Below are 23,234 nucleotides of genomic sequence, written 5' to 3' on the forward strand. Positions count from 1 at the left end.
GTCAAAGATCGAGTTGTCGCAAATCGGTCTCTATAGAGACCATAAATCTTAGACGTCGATTTTGAACTTCATTTGTGCCCCTTCGACGTCCGATCACTCATCAGTTCTTCGATTTTGGGCATTATCAAACCACGCTTGGCAACATTTCATAACAGTAGTTGTATTTCTGTTTAGAAGCGATTTCTCGAAATGACAACCCCGCCTCTCCTATACCAATAATCCGATCTCTTTCATATTCACTTAGCTGGCGATAAATTCCGCGTATATGTGCTCTAGGCATTTCAACAACAACTAAACATCGATTTTCAATCTCCTCGAACAGCTGGTTTGTTGTAAAATTAAAAAAACTTGCAAAAAACGACTACAACATTCAAGTAATAAAAAAATTGTTCACATGAAAAAACCTTCACGATTTTTTTGTAGTTTCTTTGTCAGTTAGTGTATCTAATGCTTGAATTTCCGGAATTGTCGATTATCAACTCGATTTTCAAATTCGAGAAAATTCACCGTAGATAAGCCAATTTCCCTTTGATGCGGTGGGTTGTCCTTTACATTCCCTGTTGAATTTTTGTCACAGCACTTTTTCGTCCGACCATGAGTCTAGGTACAACATTACTCTTCTGTACGTTTCACGGCGTGAAATAGCGTTACAACTCTACAAACCTCATTCGAAATTTGTTGACATTTGTGTAAAAACTTGTTGAAATACTTCATTCGAATTCTCTTACAAAAAAAAAAACAACAATTTGCATGGGAAAGCAGTCTTCGCATTTTCGGTTTGTTTCTGTCGCATTTCAAGAAGTACCGGATTCTCAATAGGTACGTTCCGAGTACATTAACGGCAATAACTGCAGAAATATCCTACGTGGCTGTCAATCATCCGCCAAAGTCGGCCTACTACAGTACAAACATAATAATGTTCTGGTATGAATAAGTACCACTTATGCGGTAAATTGCACGAATGCGGCGACTAGTCCTTATGATCATAAGCTTCGATGCGAAAACGATAATTAGAAATATAATGTTGGTACTTGACTGTTGTTGTTGGTTTCTGAAAATGGAGACTAGAGTCGTTCTCGAGAGAATTCGTCGCATCTATTTGTAATAGACTCATAGAAGGAAAATCATACAGAGATTTACTATTTCGATTTGTATTGTTAGATTCTACCTGAAAGTGATAAACATAGATAGAGGGAGAATATGTCATTTTCAGTAAGCAAATTATGTCCCCAACATAAACTATCAAATTTGACATGAAGCGAGCGGAAATGAAAACATATCAGTGATACGACATTTCACTCAATTCGCGAGTTTCTCCACGAAGAACGCACTTCTTATGTCCCATAGTGAATCAACGTTTCATATAAACTCAAATTATATTGTATATACATATATACAGGGTGTAACTGAATAAGTGTAAAACATTTAAGGAGGTGATTCCTCATCGAAAAAAAGATAGGATCTTTCATATAAAGAAACTTCATTGGAGCATCCCTTGTTAAGATACAGCCCCTTAAAGGGGGTTTGTATAACAATTTTTTTCACAAGCACTGAAAAAGTTACAATATTGAAATTAACCTGACGTTTTGTACTACCAAAAAGACACTTAGCCAGTAATTTATTTGGTTTACCCCATGGTTGTAAGGGGTGAAAAACGCAACCCCTAAATTTTATTTCCAATGTAACTTTTTGTCTTATTATTTGTTTACCATTTAAAAATTTTATTTCCGATAGCCTGTTTCATTCTAAACAAAAAATGTCTCTTGGGTTTTTTGCCCAAAATAAACCAGTAAGCAGCAAAACATTATTTTACGAACAACTACAGAGATACATCGTCATAAATGCGAAAATACGAAACTAATCTATCTAGTAGGTCGCTATTAGCGATAGTGACAATTAAATTGGTATGACGCTGTCAGTTTGGGAATTTTCGAAATAGAATTAATACTAATTGTGTGTTGTTGTTCTGTTCTTAATTTGTTACTTTAATAATTCACTTGTTAATAAAATGGCATACACAAATGAGGAAATGGCTGATATGCATTACGTTTACGGTCTATCGCAGGGGAATGGGTTAGAAGCTTCTAGAAGATATGCTGAAATGTATCCTCAACGGCAGCATCCTTCACATAGAATATTTGCTCGACTTCATCAACGATTACGAGAATATGGTTCATTCGACAAAAGAACAATTGTGGTCGCCATCGAGAAATACGAATCGAGGAAGCAGTACTCAATTTGATTGAAGAACAACCTACTACCAGTACTAGAAAGATTGCTTTCCAGCTAAATGTTGATCATATGACGGTATTTCGAATTTTAAAGGAACAACTCTTATACCCTTACCATCTGCAACGAGTACAGGCACTGTTACCGCGAGACTTTCCGAACCGTCTTGAATTTTGCAATTGGATGCTGGAAATGATTAGAAGAAATTGTGACTTTCTGAAGACGATAGAATTCACAGACGAATGTAGTTTTTCTCGGGACAAGATTATTAATTTTCATAATTACCACATATGGGCTGATGAAAACCCTCACGCTATTGTCGAAACTAGCCATCAAGAACAGTTTTCTCTTAACGTGTGGCTCGGAGTTATTGGGGATGATTTAATTGGGCATCATTTTCTACCTCCTCGATTAAATGGTGAGGCATACGTTCAATTTTTAAGAGAAGTGCATCCAGTACTGCTGGAGGAAGTTCCTTTGGGCGTCAGAAGGGATATGTTTTTTATGCATGATGGGGCTCCCGCCCATTTTAGTCAAGTAGCACGTCAGCATTTAACTGAAACATATGCAAATCAGTGGATAGGTCGAGGAAGACCACATAAATGGCCCGCTCGATCCCCGGATCTCAATCCTCTCGATTTCTCTATTTGGGGCCATTCACAGCATTTGGTATATCGTACTCCTGTTCGCGATGTAGAGGACTTAAGAAACCGCATCATCGATGCGTGCAGGGTAATCAGACCAGGAATATTTGAGCGAATACGTGGCTCAATGCGCCGACGTCTAGACGCATGCGTAATGTTTGAAGGTAGACATATTGAACATTCACTATGATTTCTACATGTTGTGTGTTTTGTTATTAATAACTTAGTTTTGTTTATTACCCTTTGATCGTTTAATGCAGGTACTAACTACAAAATAACAATAAATCCAGTTCGCATTTATGACGATGTATCTCTGTAGTTGTTCGTAAAATAATGTTTTGCTGCTTACTGGTTTATTTTGGGCAAAAAACCCAAGAGACATTTTTTGTTTAGAATGAAACAGGCTATCGGAAATAAAATTTTTAAATGGTAAACAAATAATAAGACAAAAAGTTACATTGGAAATAAAATTTAGGGGTTGCGTTTTTCACCCCTTACAACCATGGGGTAAACCAAATAAATTACTGGCTAAGTGTCTTTTTGGTAGTACAAAACGTCAGGTTAATTTCAATATTGTAACTTTTTCAGTGCTTGTGAAAAAAATTGTTATACAAATTTTATGTACCCCCTTTAAGGGGCTGTATCTTAACAAGGGATGCTCCAATGAAGTTTCTTTATATGAAAGATCCTATCTTTTTTTCGATGAGGAATCACCTCCTTAAATGTTTTACACTTATTCAGTTACACCCTGTATATTATATATATATATATATAATATATACTATATAAGGGATATCGATCAGCAATTAACGAGATATATTTACTCTTTATTCATGTAAAGCCTAGCTTTCGAAGCTTATTTTGCTTCTTCCTCAGGGCAACTGTAAAATACAACAAAACACATCATCAACAATAAAACAAAAAACAGAGTACAACAACTTACTGAATGCGAGGTTAATCTCTAAGTCTAAGAATTGTACAAAATCAGACACAAGCATCAAACAGGGCAATATCAAATGATTATCAATTAAGAAACGCAATATCATAATACGCAATAAACAAAGTTAGGTTAAATGTCATCCATCAACTGGACCATCGAAAAATGGTCTGTTAGAAAATTCTATGAGATATGCATATATTGGACTTAATCTCTGCGTGTCCGTTTTCTTGTTAATTTTACTTTTTTTTTTTTTTGAGTTTGTATGTGGATCATTTCTAGTATACATCTTTTTTTATAATTTACATTTACATCTAAAATTTTTACGTTATTAAAATCAACACTGTGTGAGTACTTATTAGCATGAACAGATAATGCACATCTCAGGTTATTTGTTCTAATATCACTTTTATGTAAGTTCATGCGATTTCTAAGCCACTGAGATGTTTGACCTACGTAGGTTTCATGACAGTCAGTACATTCCAGTTCGTACACCACATTCGATTTTATTTCTTTTGGTATAGGGTCCTTCAGTTTTGAATATAAATTTGCCACTTTCTTTTTGCACTGTGCTACTATTTTCACTTTTTTATTATAATCTTTAAAACAATTTTTAATTTTGTAGGTAAGGTAAGGGATGTTAGGGATGCTTCTATATTTCACAACTTCTGTTTCTCCCACCATATCAGGTTGTGTTTGACTTTCAGTCGAAGGCAACATTGAAGTAGAATATAGAAGTTTTTTCAACATTGTTTTAGGATAGGCATTCTCAACTAAAAGATCAAACAGTCTTTTCATGCTTCCATCTCTGAATGTTGGATCACAGATTTTATAAATCCTGTTTTTTTGTTCTTTAATGAAGTTTAATTTTATGCTCATTGGATGGTCAGATAAAAAATGTATAAACTTTCCTGCAGAAGTCGTCTTTCTATACCAATTTAATTTTACTTTATTATCCACTCGGCATACCTTGGTATCTAAGAACGGAACAGAGTTGTAACAATCTTCTGTTTCAATCGTGAACTTTAATTTAGGGTCGAAGCTGTTGAAAACTTGCAATATCTCCTCAGTTCCCGTTGATGGTAGGGATATTATTAGGTCGTCTACATATTTTTTTATAAATGCAAGTGTGAATGTTAATCTAGGTATACAGGAGTCGAGCACATAGTCCATCACATACAACGACAAAATCGGGCTAAGTCTGGATCCCATAATGCACCCAAACATCTGCAAATAGAAACTGCCATCGAACATGAAGTAACCTGATTCTAGGAGGAAGGTGATAATCTCCTTGAAGTATTCTTTTGATATGTTGCAGACTGCCTCAATCTTGTTCCAATGGAATTCCATTGCTCTCAGTACCAACTCCTTTGATATGTTGCCAAATAGGTTGACTACGTCAAGTGATATCACCACATAATCTGGGGGTAATTCAAAATTGTTAATCTTACTGGAAAAGTCAAACGAATCTTTCACATAATATGCATTATTCTGGTCATAGGCTTCTGTTAGGATTTGTGCAATATAATTTGAAAATTTACATGTGGGACCCTGTACATCAGATACGATTGGTCGCATTGGGATATTTTCCTTATGTATTTTGGGATTTCCGTACATTCTAGGGCTCACTGAATTATATGATTTCATTGATCTTGCAGCTTCTTTACTTAGTATATTTTGGTTTACAAGTGTGGATATGATCTTGTTGGTTTTATTCTGGATAGTGGTAGTTGGGTCTCTAGAAATCTTTTTGAAATCTTCAGTGTCAACAATTGAGTACATCTTCTGAAGATAATCTGCCCTATCCATAAGTACAGTCACTGAACCTTTGTCACTGTCGAGAACTACAAGGTGATCATTAGTTCTTAAAAAGTTTTTCGTTGTTTTATATAGCTTTCTTATGTTGTCTGTCGCACAAATATTATTTTTACCTTTATGTAGATGACCGGTTATAATGCTTGCTATCTTAGCTCTCAAAGTGTCTCTTCTATCTTCCTCCACCAAGTCCAAAATGCTCTCAACGTCTGCTATTAGGTCTTTGATGTTTATTTCTTTGTGGTCTAAAGGGACGTTAAATTTGGAACCCAAACCAAGGACTGTTCTAACCTCTTCAGGTACTGTTGTCTGGGACAAATTCTTGAACCATTTCTCTGGAACTTTATAATCTGCTTTATGTATTCTTCTTTGTAGTGCTTTAATTTTTCTGAGGTTTGTGGCTTTTACTTTATGAAATATTTTGTTGTATGTAGTCTTCTGGCGTCTGAAAAATTCTCTATGTATCTCTGTTGGTATTGTCTGCCTCAACTCTCTTTTTATGGTGCTATTGTACTTGCAAATGTGTGAAATCTTTAAGTGAGTGTGTTCAATCTCTAAGGAAAGTAATCTATTAACTAAGTTTTTGTTAAATCCACTAATCTTTTTATTGAATCTACTTCCTGTGTGAAATTCAACCAAATTCAGAACATTCTTGACTCCTGTTCCTATATGATTAGGTGTTAATCCCAGTCTTTTACATTCGAGTAGGAATATCCTCCTGTTCAAGAGGTTCGCTATCTTTCGGTTGTTGTTACTCCATTCCTTCATGATATCTGATGTTCGAATGCCATAACGTGATGTCATCGTCCGATAAAATCCCATCTTAATTTAATGTTCAAGATAATGATCGTTGAAAATGATAATATATACTATATAAGGGATATCGATCAGCAATTAACGAGATATATTTACTCTTTATTCATGTAAAGCCTAGCTTTCGAAGCTTATTTTGCTTCTTCCTCAGGGCAACTGTAAAATACAACAAAACACATCATCAACAATAAAACAAAAAACAGAGTACAACAACTTACTGAATGCGAGGTTAATCTCTAAGTCTAAGAATTGTACAAAATCAGACACAAGCATCAAACAGGGCAATATCAAATGATTATCAATTAAGAAACGCAATATCATAATACGCAATAAACAAAGTTAGGTTAAATGTCATCCATCAACTGGACCATCGAAAAATGGTCTGTTAGAAAATTCTATGAGATATGCATATATTGGACTTAATCTCTGCGTGTCCGTTTTCTTGTTAATTTTACTTTTTTGAGTTTGTATGTGGATCATTTCTAGTATACATCTTTTTTTATAATTTACATTTACATCTAAAATTTTTACGTTATTAAAATCAACACTGTGTGAGTACTTATTAGCATGAACAGATAATGCACATCTCAGGTTATTTGTTCTAATATCACTTTTATGTAAGTTTATATAAGCATTATAACCGGTCATCTACATAAAGGTAAAAATAATATTTGTGCGACAGACAACATAAGAAAGCTATATAAAACAACGAAAAACTTTTTAAGAACTAATGATCACCTTGTAGTTCTCGACAGTGACAAAGGTTCAGTGACTGTACTTATGGATAGGGCAGATTATCTTCAGAAGATGTACTCAATTGTTGACACTGAAGATTTCAAAAAGATTTCTAGAGACCCAACTACCACTATCCAGAATAAAACCAACAAGATCATATCCACACTTGTAAACCAAAATATACTAAGTAAAGAAGCTGCAAGATCAATGAAATCATATAATTCAGTGAGCCCTAGAATGTACGGAAATCCCAAAATACATAAGGAAAATATCCCAATGCGACCAATCGTATCTGATGTACAGGGTCCCACATGTAAATTTTCAAATTATATTGCACAAATCCTAACAGAAGCCTATGACCAGAATAATGCATATTATGTGAAAGATTCGTTTGACTTTTCCAGTAAGATTAACAATTTTGAATTACCCCCAGATTATGTGGTGATATCACTTGACGTAGTCAACCTATTTGGCAACATATCAAAGGAGTTGGTACTGAGAGCAATGGAATTCCATTGGAACAAGATTGAGGCAGTCTGCAACATATCAAAAGAATACTTCAAGGAGATTATCACCTTCCTCCTAGAATCAGGTTACTTCATGTTCGATGGCAGTTTCTATTTGCAGATGTTTGGGTGCATTATGGGATCCAGACTTAGCCCGATTTTGTCGTTGTATGTGATGGACTATGTGCTCGACTCCTGTATACCTAGATTAACATTCACACTTGCATTTATAAAAAAATATGTAGACGACCTAATAATATCCCTACCATCAACGGGAACTGAGGAGATATTGCAAGTTTTCAACAGCTTCGACCCTAAATTAAAGTTCACGATTGAAACAGAAGATTGTTACAACTCTGTTCCGTTCTTAGATACCAAGGTATGCCGAGTGGATAATAAAGTAAAATTAAATTGGTATAGAAAGACGACTTCTGCAGGAAAGTTTATACATTTTTTATCTGACCATCCAATGAGCATAAAATTAAACTTCATTAAAGAACAAAAAAACAGGATTTATAAAATCTGTGATCCAACATTCAGAGATGGAAGCATGAAAAGACTGTTTGATCTTTTAGTTGAGAATGCCTATCCTAAAACAATGTTGAAAAAACTTCTATATTCTACTTCAATGTTGCCTTCGACTGAAAGTCAAACACAACCTGATATGGTGGGAGAAACAGAAGTTGTGAAATATAGAAGCATCCCTAACATCCCTTACCTTACCTACAAAATTAAAAATTGTTTTAAAGATTATAATAAAAAAGTGAAAATAGTAGCACAGTGCAAAAAGAAAGTGGCAAATTTATATTCAAAACTGAAGGACCCTATACCAAAAGAAATAAAATCGAATGTGGTGTACGAACTGGAATGTACTGACTGTCATGAAACCTACGTAGGTCAAACATCTCAGTGGCTTAGAAATCGCATGAACTTACATAAAAGTGATATTAGAACAAATAACCTGAGATGTGCATTATCTGTTCATGCTAATAAGTACTCACACAGTGTTGATTTTAATAACGTAAAAATTTTAGATGTAAATGTAAATTATAAAAAAAGATGTATACTAGAAATGATCCACATACAAACTCAAAAAAGTAAAATTAACAAGAAAACGGACACGCAGAGATTAAGTCCAATATATGCATATCTCATAGAATTTTCTAACAGACCATTTTTCGATGGTCCAGTTGATGGATGACATTTAACCTAACTTTGTTTATTGCGTATTATGATATTGCGTTTCTTAATTGATAATCATTTGATATTGCCCTGTTTGATGCTTGTGTCTGATTTTGTACAATTCTTAGACTTAGAGATTAACCTCGCATTCAGTAAGTTGTTGTACTCTGTTTTTTGTTTTATTGTTGATGATGTGTTTTGTTGTATTTTACAGTTGCCCTGAGGAAGAAGCAAAATAAGCTTCGAAAGCTAGGCTTTACATGAATAAAGAGTAAATATATCTCGTTAATTGCTGATCGATATCCCTTATATAGTATATATTATCATTTTCAACGATCATTATCTTGAACATTATATATATATATATATATATATATATATATATATATATATATATATATATATATATATATATATATATATATATATATATATATATATTATATATATATATATTATATATATATGATATATATTATATATATATCAGAAATTAAGAAAACAAACTTCAAGAACGCCAAACGACGAGAAACGACCGATGACACTAGGAAAGCAAAAGTTGCCAAACCTGGGATTTCAAAAGGTAGATTATTATAAATTCGACAATCAGGAAAAATATCGGATTCCAAATATTCAAATTTGCATATTTAATCGGGAACCCTCCTATCTTCTATAGATACAGTACAAACATAAATCTACCTTTTGTTCGGCATTTTTAAACCTTAAATTTCTCTTTTTTAGGTTCTTTAAAGTGTTATTTCAAATATACACGCAAATTTTCATGCCCATCGTATCCACTATTCAAATGAAAATTTTCATTTATAAGGGATATATAGAAAAACAGGGAGAGATGAAGCACCTTTTGTAAAATGCGCCGGAAATTTTACTGTTTTGAACTGAATTTTTCATTCATTCGCAAATTGAAAATCAAAGAAATTCTGTGAAATCTCCATAAAAATTGGGGATTTGTTAGAGGAAATTTCATTTTGAACTGAGCATCCACGTGGGGTTGTTCCCTCTTAACAAGGAAAATGAAATTTAAATTTATAACACAATTGAAAATTGTGTAGCAATTTCTTGAGAATTTCCTTTGTATAGGCTCCTAAAGCTTTCAACCTAAAATATCTCGCATCTCAATTTCGAATTGATAAATATCAAACAAACCGCAAAAAGTAAGTTACACATATCAATTTCGGTTGAATGAGCTGAACAAACACATGTAAAAGAACCAGACATAATATTTATATACCATTCAAAAGATTTTTTCTTAACAATAAGGAACACTCTACCGAATTGTGATGGAAGAGTGTAGTGGCGCCAATATATTAATTTGATGACTCTGAAGAACCCACGCAGTACTTATGTTGGATGAGATCGATGCTATCAACCTTTCAACTCGTTGGATTCACTCACAACAATGTAGCATTTTATGTGTTTTTAAAATATATCTCTCTTGAACGAAGAAGATTCCGCAGATTTCTTGTTATTATTAACTATTTCATTTTCATTTTGATATTATTATTGAATATCCCAAATGATGCATACCTGAATTAGGTAATGTTGAAAGTGAATCAAGACCAAGAATTGATTGCTTCTACACATTTTGAGCATTAGCATAGACTTTATCTTTTACGTAGTCACAAAATTGCAAAATTGCAAATTGTTCGTTGCTTGTTCAGTATGTAGCGCGGTCTTGTTGAAAATTAACGAATAAACGAAGGTTTAGAAAATATTCGAAGCAAGCGCCCTCTATTCGATTGAATTACTTCAACAGGGATATGTATCCTACGTTATTAACCAAGGGGCATTCGAGATTTGAAGTTAACAATATTGACAACATTTTGGACAAACTTACCTTGTACAAAACCATTGTCCGTCTCATCGTAACTTATGCGTGTTGGGCTTTTACGCAATACCCAACTCCATCCTAAGGCAAACCTACCACAGTTGAAGAGATTTCTTCATGAAATGGCTCTTAAAACTCTTAAAAGCATTAATAATATACCCCAACCGAATAGTCAAAGAATCATCCCTCGACTATGGCGAATCTTCCACTACATTCAAGCGTCCAAAGCTTTCACTTCAAATCGAGTCTTTCGATGATTGTCGATGAAGGGTGCATAGTATCACTCCATTTCTGCCAAAAGGCCTGTTCAACCACACAAATTTCTAAATTATCTCAAAAGGTGACAGGCTATCCCAATTTCTTTCATTTAACCTCTTTCAGGCCGGGATAAAGGAGTCTATACCTCGTATATTTCAAACTTGCTGTTTAGAATATACGAGTTATAGAGAATATAGTGTTATATACAGGGTCTTTCACGAGGAACCTCACCCATATTTATACGGGAAACTACTGAACGTATTTTCATGAAATTCAGCACTTACAAGTATTTCACGATGCTGATGAAATCTAAAATATTTTCAAGGCATGAGCACCTCCGGTTTTTCCGGAAATGACGTCAACTTCCGTTTTTCAAATTAGAACACCATTTTTTTATTGCAGAAATAGATTCCTTAGAAAATTTCAAGTCATTTTGATGTAACATTTTTCAGTTTTGGTTGGAAAATTCTCTCTGAGCGGGAAAATTCGAAAAAAAAATCGAAAATAGAGCTCCGCTGAAACAAGAATAACTTCGAGGTTTTTGGATGGAAAATTTTCATTTTTGGTATTTTTCAAGATGTAAGATTGATGTATCCACTTTAGAAATCGAAATCGCGATTCATGATACAGGGGGTGAAAAAATTGCTTTCAAAGTTAGGGATGACAAAATCGTGAAAAATCAATTTTTTCAAATTAGAACCCCATTTTTTTATGGCAGATATTGAATCTACGTTGAAAAATAATGTGAGTGTATGCATCACAACCTTGCCCTAAAATGGATATTTTCTGAGTTATTCACAAAAAACTGTTTTTCGTCTTGAATTTTCAGCTATTTCTTTTCCCTTCACGCCAAAAATATGAAATTTTCAGGAACTGTTATTTGAACCATGCTGTAGATTTTTCACCCCTTCTTGAAACCGACTTCAGGTTACTATTAGGAGAACCATGGCAAACTCTCGCAGTTATAACTAGAGAAGATGCTCAAAGTTTTGACCGTTAATTTCTAGACATTTATTTATACGTCTCAGGAATGCTTCGTGCGTTGCTCTTATTATTTCATCGGGAGGAAGAGATCTGCAAAAGTGTTTTAAAACCAAATTGAGTTTCAAAACTATGAATCTAAACAAACCTGAACGCATTTCGTTCGAATTATCACCAAATTAATAGTAAACACAAAATGCTACTGAATAAAGAGGAATTTGGCCGGTGTAATTAATGATATTCATCATTAAAAAAAAAAGAATGTAAAACATGGTAAGTTTTTGCATATGGTTCATAGAGAATTATTTATTTATCACTGGAGAGAAAACCGATGGCCGATTAGTTGAAATAAAGAGGTTTCCGATACAAATTCGAATCAAAATTCGCCATCTATTTAGGAACAACCTGTAACTTTTTTCTCTTGCATATTAGGGTAGTAAAATCTAAAACATGGTTTAAGTAACAGTTCCTGAAAATTTCATCTTTTTGGCGTGAAGGGAAAGAAATAGCTGAAAATTCAAGACGAAAAACAGTTTTTTGTGAATAACTCAGGAAATATCCACTTCAGGGCAAGGGTGTGATGCATACACTCACATTATTTTTTAACGTAGATTCAATATCTGCCATAAAAAAATGGGGTTCTAATTTGAAAAAATTGATTTTTCACGATTTTGTCATCCCTAACTTTGAAAGCGATTTTTTCACCCCCTGTATCATGAATCGCAATTTCGATTTTTAAAGTGGATACATCAATCTTACATCTTGAAAAATACCAAAAATGAAAATTTTCCATCCAAAGACCTCGAAGTTATTTTTGTTACAGCGGAGCTCTATTATCGATTTTTTTTTCGAATTTTCCCGCTCAGAGAGAATTTTCCAACCAAAACTGAAAAATGTTACATCAAAATAACTTGAAATTTTCTAAGGAATCTATTTCTGCAATAAAAAAATGGTGTTCTAATTTGAAAAACGGAAGTTGACGTCATTTCCGGAAAAACTGGAGGTGCTCATGCCTTGAAAATATTTTAGATTTCTTCAGCATCGTGAAATACTTGTAAGTGCTGAATTTCGTGAAAATACGTTCAGTAGTTTTCCGTATAAATATGGGTGAGGTTCCTCGTGAAAGACCCTGTATAGTTCGTCCATGAGTATTTTTCCTGCTTTAATCAGAAAAGTATTGAAAACAGTGTTTTAATTGATGACATCGCAAGTAACGGGTGTTTTTTTCGAGGTATATAACTTTAAGTTGTCATTACTGTTCAAGATGGCGACCGATTTAACAGCTGTCAAGTGATCTATTCTCAGTTTGGTTTGGCAATTCATCACGAATAGACTCAAGCCTGAACAACGCTTGCAAATAGTGCAATTTTATTTCGAAAATAATGATTCTGTGCGGAATACTTATCCCGATTTTCATAAGCGAATTTTGTTTAGCGATGAAGCGCACTTCTGGTTGAATGGCTACGTCAACAAACAAAACTGACGCATTTGGAGTGAAGCTAATCCTCAAGTGTATGTCGAAACACCGTTACATCCAGAAAAACTGACTGTTTGGTGCGCTTTATGGGCTGGTGGAATCATTGGTCCGTACTTCTTCAAAAACGATGATGGCCAGAACGTTACAGTCAATGGTGATCGGTATAGAGCCATGATTACTAACTTTTTCATTCCTGAATTGAACAACCATGATGTCCAGGAGCTGTGGTTCCAACAAGATGGCGCAACTTGTCACACAGCTCGTGCCACAATCGATTTATTGAAAGACACGTTTGGTGACCGCCTAATTTCACATTTTGGACCTGTGAATTGGCCTCCAAGATCTTGTGATTTAACACCGCTAGACTACTTTCTGTGGTGTTATGTGAAGTCATTGGTCTATTCGGATAAGCCACAAACACTTGACCATTTGGAAGACAACATGCGCCGTGTTATTGCCGATATACGGCCACAAATGTTGGAAAAAGTCATCGAAAATTGGACGTCCAGATTGGACTACATCCGAGCCAGCCGTGGCGGCGGTCATATGCCAGAAATCATATTTAAAATGTAAAGATTATTTTGCAGATAATTAAAATTCATGTCAATCGAATAATCCATCGTTGTTTTATTGCAATTTAAAGTTCTATAGCTCTAAAAAAACACCCTTTAGAACGTAATGATTCTCTTTCCCTGGTTGGTCCTTCGAGCCGGATAGTTCCACCGAAGCGATTACGGGCTGAATGCGTCGTCTTCTACCCGTCATTCACACAGCCAGGAAGAGATGTGTGATGAATTCCTTATTAATTATACCGTTCAGTCATTCTCGGTTAGACGGAATCGAAAAGAACGTGGTGACAAATGAGCCATTTAGATGGGCACCGAGATAAATCTGGATATTTTGAATTAAGCCGTCAGTTTTGACGCGCCGCATTGGAATCGTGAAGCACGAAGTTATTCTTCACCACTCATAGGTGATATCACTAATTTGAATCCACATCTGATTTTTTGGACGAGATACGATCTTTCTGTGGCTGTCGTTTGCGTGTTTTTTAATCGTATTGTACGAATTGACAGGTCGGAGATAAACATTTAATTGAAATGTCAAGATTGAGTCGGCCTTTGTCATTTATTATGCAGTGAGCTTGGTGGTATAACATTTGGACTAGTTGGAGACTGGGGCTGTTCCGAAAAAAAAATTGAGAAATTCACTGACATTATTCTGCAGGAGCTTTTGATATTTTCTTATGAATATTTTCCCCAATTTCAACTGCAATACATTTTACAGAAAATCTTTGTTTATTACTCTTTGCTTTATGCAGAATGACAAAATAGGAAAAATGAGAAATTTAAATTTATCGATTATTTATTTTTGATTGATTATAGTCAATCCACATCTGAATCCAAATTCAATAGTCCGTATTACCACCCCATCTCTCAATCAACTGCCCAATACGCCTAGGCATCCCACGAATCAAGTCATTACCTAATTAAATTTTAAGGCATATCGAACTGTTCTTCCTGAAGAGCTAAACTCAATTCCTGAAAAGTTGAAGGTGGGTTTTGGAGATTGGATATTGCTCTCCCTAAGTAATCCCATACGTGCTCAACTGGATTCATGTCTGGTGAGTTTGCTGGCCAGTTCATTCTCTGGATATTGTTTTCTTGAAAAATGTTTTGAACCCTTCGTATGCAGTGTGGTGGGGCGTTATCATCCTAATAAATGAAATTATCCCCGAATTCGTTTCGCAAAGGAAAAATGATTGGTTCAATGATTTTTTCAACGTAGAAGGCACCAGACATTTTTCATTCAACGACCAAACGTACAGTGACCAAACATTATACCCCCCAGTCCATTATTGATCCGTTTTGAAAGGGCAAATCTTCCCGGATGAAATTGAGTCGCTCTACTCTGCCTGTATACCTCTCCAAACCCTTTCTCGTCGAGTAAAGTACGTTGCACCATTGTAGTAAAAGCCAGTCTTAGTGATGTTCTGCCCATTGCCAATGGATAGCTCGATGTCCAGATGAAAGCCGTGGTGATCTTAAAGGTCTTCTTGTCCTTAAATTTCAGGTTTGCAATCGTCTCCTTAAGGTACCTGTTGAGATTACCCGTCAATAAGTTCTCAAAAATGACTTCGAAGGGCTGTTACAGATACCGTTCAATTCCTCTGAGTGATATAGATATAATGGTTTTTCCTTGCAGATATTACTCTGGGTAATCAGTCATCGATCTCAAGGCAACGCTGCCGGTTTGCAGGAAAAGGGCCCTACTGAAGTCCGTGGAATATTCAAAAGTTGCGCAATCGTGGTTCTACAAAGATTCTTGATGTAGGGCTACTATTCTTGTCCGGTCAAACTGAGAAATTGGATGTCCAGGCATTTTCCACGGAATATTCTCAATAATAGGTACAACTCTTTTTATTCACTTGAAACTGATTAACTTCGAAAACACCTGTATTCTTCCGAACAAGAATCATTTTTTGCTGGTTTTTTGTTCATTTTTGTTCATTCAAGTGATAAAATTCCACACACAAAAAACTGTCATGTTACATTCTACAAGTTGAGAGAGGGAACCAAGACTTTTGGAGATGACATCTACACAACAAAATTGTAATAGTTATTTATGCAACAAGTGCAAAAGTGGATGTTTATTGCACTTGACGGAAATTGTCCGACGAGGCCGTCAGGCCGAGTTGGACAACACGTCGAGTGCAATAAACAATTTTTGCACGAGTTGCATACAACATTTTTTCTACGTTCATGCAAAAAGCAAAAAATGTATGTATCATGAGGTGTGGTCATAGTACAGATAGTTTGCTCTATGAAGGTAGACGGTTACAAATCGGATCAGTTTTGATTAAGGAGTTATACTCGGGAAGGCATTGTTTGTTTATCTCTGGCTGCTAACATAATTACAAAATAATATAAAATATGTAACTGTTTAAAACGTATTGCCAATCTCACAGCATATCTGATAAATATGTAGTGGGTTTGAACGTTTATGTTTGTCATGATGACAGCACGTTGAAGTAGAATGACAGATGAGTGCAATAAAAACTTTATTGCACTAGTGCAATAAAGAACTTCTTTTGCTTTTTGCATGAATGTAGAAAAACACTTTTTCTAACCTCCACCTTCACGTCCCTTTTAAAGGCGACTCGATATTATGAATTTTTAAAATGTTTAATACATTTGAAATTTGAGTCAAAACTTTCAAGATATACGTTATTAACTTAGTTTCTTTTTAAATCTTCAGTGTTTACCATTTTTGGATAATTTTAAAGGTATGAATAATTTAAGATGAAAATACAAACCTTTTGTATTCGATATTAAATTTCGGCATTGATATCGACAATAGCTGTTCAGCTCTAATTAAGAATTGGACCATAGAAGTGCCAAATGGGATGATACCAAATGGGAAAAAACGGTTCCCAAGTCGCTGGTGACTGGAATTTATGTTTTGTGATGTGCGTTCGAGTAGGTAACCTGATCGCTATGTTAATGTATGTGTGATACGGACTTCTGGAATATACAAGAAATACAAAGGCAATTTTGCCGATATCGAAGATCGCTTCTGCTGTTTAGACCCAGTCCACGTACTGGAAGGTCGACCCAACAATTCCCCAGCCTTCTTTTCGATTTTTTCCTGCCGCGGGCGACGTACGCCCGCGGCAGGTTATCGAGGACGTGTCACCATTATGGCAACGTACCTGCTTTCATGTGGAAATGTTACGTATGATGTTAATGATGGAGAGTAGCCATATATTTTGATTGACAAAAAGCTCATTAAATTTATTGGATGTTCTTCCCCGACATATTTCGAGTATCAATTTTGGCGGAGACGTTGAGGGATTTGCATAATGGTGATCTTTATTAAGGCGAGATAGTAGAGTGATTTTCTGACCGGAGTAACAACTTTAGATGCATAACAGTTACTTTTTCTTGAATAAAATATTTATTTTCCTAACAAGTGCGGAAAGTGGTACTTTCCCACACGAAACAAGAAGTGGAGTGTAGAAAAGACACTTCCCGCAAGAGTTAGGAACAATATTTTCTCTACAAAATAAATTGATACTCAAATGTTCATGAATATCATCTTAATTGAAAAGAAAACGAGATCAACTTGTAGGGAATCTATCGATTCCTTCGAAAGTCCGAGAACTGAAGAATTCGGTGTACAAACTTAGAATTATCAAAGCCACACCCCTAAGGGATCCGTAGAAAGGCTTTGCTAACGGTCAAATGGAAAACAGCCTGAATGCCCATAAAACTCGGCATTTCAGGGCGAATAATTCAATTCGAGTTCAGACCAGTCTACGAGAAAGAAACTACATCTACCACATATGTGCAACACTCGCACCGACAACGAGAAGAGTAAAGATTTTCACATCAGTTCCCGAGACCGACGAAAAAGTACCTGCAACGACCCAAGTGACCAGCGACCCTAAGAATCGATAAGACAAATTATCATCTTCTTCACACATTTTTAGTGGGTTGAAAATAAATTAAATAAGTGTTTTTATCCCGTTCTTTTATTTCCCTAAATTGTCCATGGCCGTGAACTACTTTAGTCACAGTATAAGGACCACAACCCACAAACTAACAGCACACACATATAAATTGATATAAAGAAGCTATCATCAGTAATATTCAGTTATTAGCAGTTCCCTCACTCATAATAAATTTTGTTATTTCTTCTTCATTAAAAATGTTTTTTTCCAAATCTTGTTTTATTTTACAAACACTTTTCTCATAAAATATCGGGACCATAACGTGTTCAGTTTCCAAATTTTAGACATTTCCAAAAAATAAACTGAAAACACTCTGTTTTCTGATTTTGATGGTAGCAAACTTACAGAAAATTGAATAATCGACAACTTCATATGACATGAATAAGGAAAAATATATCAGTATCGGGCAGACAAATTGGCTTCAATTCAATTTTTAAAAGAAAAAATCTCCTTCAGATCTAGACCAAATTCTTGCCTGAAATGGAGAATTTTCATTTCATTAATGTCTTCAAGGCCAATATGACCAATTATTAGAATTAATCCGCAATCAACAACTGAGTAGAACATTTTTAACGTAAAAATTAGAAGTGCACAAGCTTTCGCGATTTTACACTAATTCTATTCCCACACTAATTAGTTCATTATGGAAAACATGAATATTGATTGATTGATTCTGATTGCAAGAAATATGTGTATCAATTATGTTTTTGGAGAGCGATTATCAAGAAAACGTCCTAATTAATGAAATAGTCTTGCATTAATTTGGAGAATGTTATTTTGATACGTGGAGAAATGATTAATATTAGTTCAAGTTCATTACTTTAGGAATACATAATATATAGGGACAACTTTTATATTAAGTTGGTATGCCGAATTTTACAGTAAACTAACTTTGCTACTTTTGAGAAGCCCACTTATTTGTTGTTTAGTTTCTGATTGTGGCAGTATAGTAGCTACGCCTTGATATAGAGATACAGAGTGTTTCTTGTAGTTGTGATGATTATACCAGTTTAAACAATCTTCATTAATATTTGCTACAGATTGGGTAAATAGGTAATTTATTCATAACAGCTCACTGACTGGATTTGTAGGATTACTAGAGAATTATTTAAATTTTTCTCAAAATAGATTGCAGATTCAACAAAACTATTAAAACCGAAAAGTGTTCTAATATTATGTCAAACAATCACTCGATTATTCATGTTGAATTTTAGGAGAATCGTCTCCGAGCTTGCTACAGGCGCATGAATGAACGATCACTCAAAAGTTCCTGACTCCAAGTCAATATTTCTCTTGTTTTATCATTTGCATCATAGTTCTCAGAAAATTCGACTCCGATCGGCCTACTAAGAAAATCAAAGATGTAATTACCAGAAAATATCCTTATGAGGTAACAGCCAGTCCTTCTGGTGCGATCTGTCCAATGCGATGAGTTCCGAGTATGTGAGACATACCAATGTCCTTTTTGCTGCCAACACACTACTTCACTCTTACCTGCAGAACTTCATTCCAACCCGTTGCAGAAATTCGTATTGTATTTTCGCTTAAGATCTTACAGCGATCATTTCCACTTCTCAAAGACAATGGAATGAAAATTAAACAAATGGGTATATCTACATAGGTGGCATGTGAAGGAATGCTGGAAGGGTGGCACAGAGTACAGATAGGTGAATGTGTTGAGCAAGCAATATTTGATTGATTCGGCCCTTACTTTGTGAGAATTGAGAAATTGATTTCAACATAAGATTACTATTTTGTTCCTCAATTGGAGAAGAAAATTATAGATTCCTCTGATCATTTGAAAAAAGTCCTATAAACATGAGCCCGCAAACTTTTTTTTTCAAGTACAGGGTGTGGAAGTTTGATTTTTTTCAAGTTTTTTTCCCGTAGCAGATATTTAACTTGAATTTGGAATTGTTTCTAGAACGTTGCGAGCTTTTTTCTCCATGCCTTTTCTTCGGTGAATCACTGGTACTTTGGAAAAATGTAAAAGAAAAACTTTGAATTACATAGGCGTGCAACTTTGCTTCCGCCTTTTTTTCCGAAATTCAGGGCTTTATTTATTTATTAAAAAACTGGTTATAAATTATGATTTGAAGTATTGTCCATCGCTGGCCAGAGCCGTATCTAAGTACTATTGCGCCTGTGGCAATATATTAGACAGCGCCCCCCATTTTTTTTCAATCCTTATACTTTCTTATAGTATTTTTTTATTCATAATATGTGTCATATATTTTTGATTTGCTGATCTTGTGATTATTTTAGGCTTATGACGCAAATTCTAGGGAAGGCTAGCACTATTTCAAATGTATTCAGATTCCTCGAAATCGCTCGTTGTGAGGCGTAACATAAAATCTTTCGAATTAAAGGGTGTTTTTTTTAGAGCTATATAACTTTAAATTGCAATAAAACAACGATGGATTATTCGATTGACATGAATTTTATTTATCCGCAAGATAATCTTGTGGCATTACATTTTAAATATGATTTCTGGCATATGACCGTCACGGCTGGCTCGGATGTAGTCCAATCTGGACGTCCAATTTTCGATGACTTTTTCCAACATTTGTGGCCGTATATCGGCAATAACACGGCGAATGTTGTCTTCCAAATGGTCAAGGGTTTGTGGCTTATCCGTATAGACCAATGACTTTACATAGCCCCACAGAAAGTTGTCTAGCGGTGTTAAATCACAAGATCTTGGAGGCCAATTCACAGGTCAAAAACGTGAAATTAGGCGGTCACCAAACTTGTCTTTCAATAAATCGATTGTAGCACGAGCTGTGTGACATATTGCGCCGTCTTGTTGGAACCACAGCTCCTGGACATCATGGTTCCCAACTTCCCATTTTAATGTTTCCAATATGTCCTGAGCACTTTCGCAACATAGCGTCGAGCATTGTCAAGCTGTAGAATCACTTTATCATGTCTCTCGTAGTATTGCGGTTGTTGTCTTTCAACGGTCTAATCAAACGCATGAATTGCGTCTGATAACGATTGCCTGTGATTGTTCCGGTCGGTTTTAACAACTCTATACTACGCCGATCTAGTCCCACCAAATACCGAGCATGACCTTGGAACCGTGAATATTCGGTGATTTTGACGTCAAAGACCATCATGTCAGTGGAAGGAGGAATGTTTTCGAAGATGGAAAATCAAAACTCGTGTCAAACGCATCAAGAATTGGCAAGATCATTTGGAGTGACGCAACAAACCATTTCAAAACGCCTGAAAGTCATGGGAATTATTCAGAAACAAGGAAATAGGGTGCCGTAGGAGTTGAAGTCGAAAGATGTTGAACAGCGTTTGTTTTCTTGTGCACAGCTGTTCGCAAGGCAAAGACAGAAAGAATTTCGGCCTCGCATTGTAACTGGAGACAAAAAATGGGTTTATAACGATAATCCCAAGCGTAGAAAACCATGGGGATATCCTGGCCATACTTCCACGTCGACGGCCAAACCGAATATTCACGTTTACAAGATCATGTTCAGTATTTGGTGAGACCAGCTCGGCGTAGTGTATTATTAGCTGAACCGACTGAAACAATCACAGGCGATCGTTATGGATCGCAATTAATGCGTTTGAGCCGAGCATTGAAAGACAAACGTCCGCAATATAACGACAGACAAGATAAATTGATTTTACAACATGACAATGCTGGACCACATGTTGCGAAAGTTGTGAAGACATACTTGGAAACGTTGAAACGGAAAGTCCGCCGTATTCTCCAGACGTTGCTTCCTCGGACTATCAATTGTTTGGATCAATGGCACACGGCCTGGCTAACCAGCACTTCCGGTCTTATGAAGAAGTGAAAAATTTTATCGATTCGTGGATCGCTTCAAAAGATAACCAGTTTTTTCAACGCGGGATTGGTACACTACCCGAAAGATGGGAGAAAGTAGTGGCCAGCGATGGACAATACTTTGAATCATAAATATATTCAATTCAATTCAATTTTTCACAGTGAAGCCTCTAATTTCGGAAAAATAAGGCGGAAGCAATGTTGTTCGACTATGTTTGATCAAGAAAAAAGGAATTCGTTTTCAAAATTCTTAATTATGAGTTAACTCACACAACTGTCAAATAATTCACTGATCACATGTAGCCAAAATCCTAAAGCACTAATTGGTTAACTCACAATCTCTTTTAAATGCTTCCAATGAATTTCAAAATAACACATGCCCTCATTAACACTTCAGCCTGATTCCTTCTCGACTCGAGGAGTATTAGCAAAGTTTGTTATCTCAGACCTACTGCTGTCGATTCCTCAACGAGATAATCGTTCAATTACTAAGAACTCGATAAGGAACAGTCCATTCCAGATGAAGAAAAGATAACTAAATTGAATCGTAGAGATCGACTTGAGATATCGGTAATTATCTCACTGAGTGTCACTGGAGGATGAATCAAGTTGAACCTTTGAGGGTCGATTGGTTCATTAAACGCCTTAAGCTCGAGTCTTGAATAGCAACCGATGTACCATTGCCACTCTGAAAAAGTCGAGTCGATCTCGCTGTCTTACTTCAAGAAAGGCTGGAGAAAATAGGATAGTTTTATGTGGGAAATATACTAGCCTTTAACCTCAGCTCTGCTCTCGTTCTAATCTTCACGTTCACAAATATTTAACACCTTAGAACGAAACTAAAATTGTACGATCTCATGTTATTTAGGATTATCTATTAAGTGTACAACTTTGCTTCCGCCGTTTTGCAATAGATGACTGTAGAGGTAAGTAATAGTCAAAATAAATAGAGCGTAGATATTATACAACAAGTTTAGGTATTTGTAAACATAACGTCATCGAAATATAAGTCGATTTGTATCTAAAGGGTGTTTTTTTTAGAGCTATAGAACTTTAAATTGCAATAAAACAACGATGGATTATTCGATTGACATAAATTTCAATTATCCGCAAGATAATCTTTACATTTTAAATATGATTTCTGGCATATGACCGCCACGCCACGGCTGGCTCGGATGTAGTCCAATCTGGACGTCCAATTTTCGATGACTTTTTCCAACATTTGTGGCCGTATATCGGCAATAACACGGCGAATGTTGTCTTCCAAATGGTCAAGGGTTTGTGGCTTATCCGCATAGACCAATGACTTTGCATAGCCCCACAGAAAGTAGTCTAGCGGTGTCAAATCACAAGATCTTGGAGGCCAATTCACAGGTCCAAAACGTGAAATTAGGCGGTCACAAACGTGTCTTTCAATAAATCGATTGTGGCACGAGCTGTGTGACATGTTGCACCATCTTGTTGGAACCACAGCTCCTGGACATCATGGTTGT

At 35.5% G+C, this 23,234-nt stretch overlaps 2 protein-coding genes and 1 long non-coding RNA gene across 3 annotated transcripts; 1 reads left to right on the top strand and 2 right to left on the bottom strand.

Moving 5' to 3' along the window:
- Window positions 1-3,672: 3,672 nt before the first annotated feature.
- On the bottom strand, window positions 3,673-4,053 carry LOC123685025. The gene is made up of 2 exons (XR_006748226.1): window positions 3,817-4,053; window positions 3,673-3,754 (listed from the first exon to the last, which is right to left on the bottom strand). It is a non-coding gene; the product is annotated as an uncharacterized LOC123685025 (long non-coding RNA).
- Window positions 4,054-4,604: 551 nt separating this feature from the next.
- LOC123684573 lies at window positions 4,605-6,429 on the bottom strand. Its single transcript, XM_045623867.1, has 2 exons — window positions 4,780-6,429; window positions 4,605-4,661 (listed from the first exon to the last, which is right to left on the bottom strand). The coding sequence occupies exons 1-2, from the start codon at window positions 6,427-6,429 to the stop codon at window positions 4,605-4,607; spliced, it is 1,707 nt and encodes a 568-aa protein (XP_045479823.1).
- A 644-nt stretch (window positions 6,430-7,073) lies between these two features.
- Window positions 7,074-9,157, top strand: LOC123685026. Its single transcript, XM_045624580.1, has 2 exons — window positions 7,074-9,013; window positions 9,076-9,157. Exon 1 carries the CDS (start codon window positions 7,219-7,221, stop codon window positions 8,878-8,880), a length of 1,662 nt encoding a protein of 553 aa, XP_045480536.1. The 5' UTR covers window positions 7,074-7,218; the 3' UTR covers window positions 8,881-9,013; window positions 9,076-9,157.
- The last annotated feature ends 14,077 nt before the right edge of the window (window positions 9,158-23,234 follow it).

Source organism: Harmonia axyridis, chromosome 7 (genome assembly GCF_914767665.1).
Source record: "Harmonia axyridis chromosome 7, icHarAxyr1.1, whole genome shotgun sequence".
In the NCBI taxonomy this organism is placed as follows: Eukaryota; Metazoa; Arthropoda; class Insecta; order Coleoptera; family Coccinellidae; genus Harmonia; species Harmonia axyridis.

Bases quoted from the DNA above. Each gene is read 5' to 3' on its own strand.
- LOC123684573 (XM_045623867.1), bottom strand. From the start codon at position 6,429: ATGACATCACGTTATGGCATTCGAACATCAGATATCATGAAGGAATGG. The intron at 4,662-4,779 runs GTATGCCGAGTG...ACTTCATTAAAG, and splicing joins TTCCGTTCTTAGATACCAAG to AACAAAAAAACAGGATTTAT.
- LOC123685026 (XM_045624580.1), top strand. From the start codon at position 7,219: ATGGATAGGGCAGATTATCTTCAGAAGATGTACTCAATTGTTGACACT.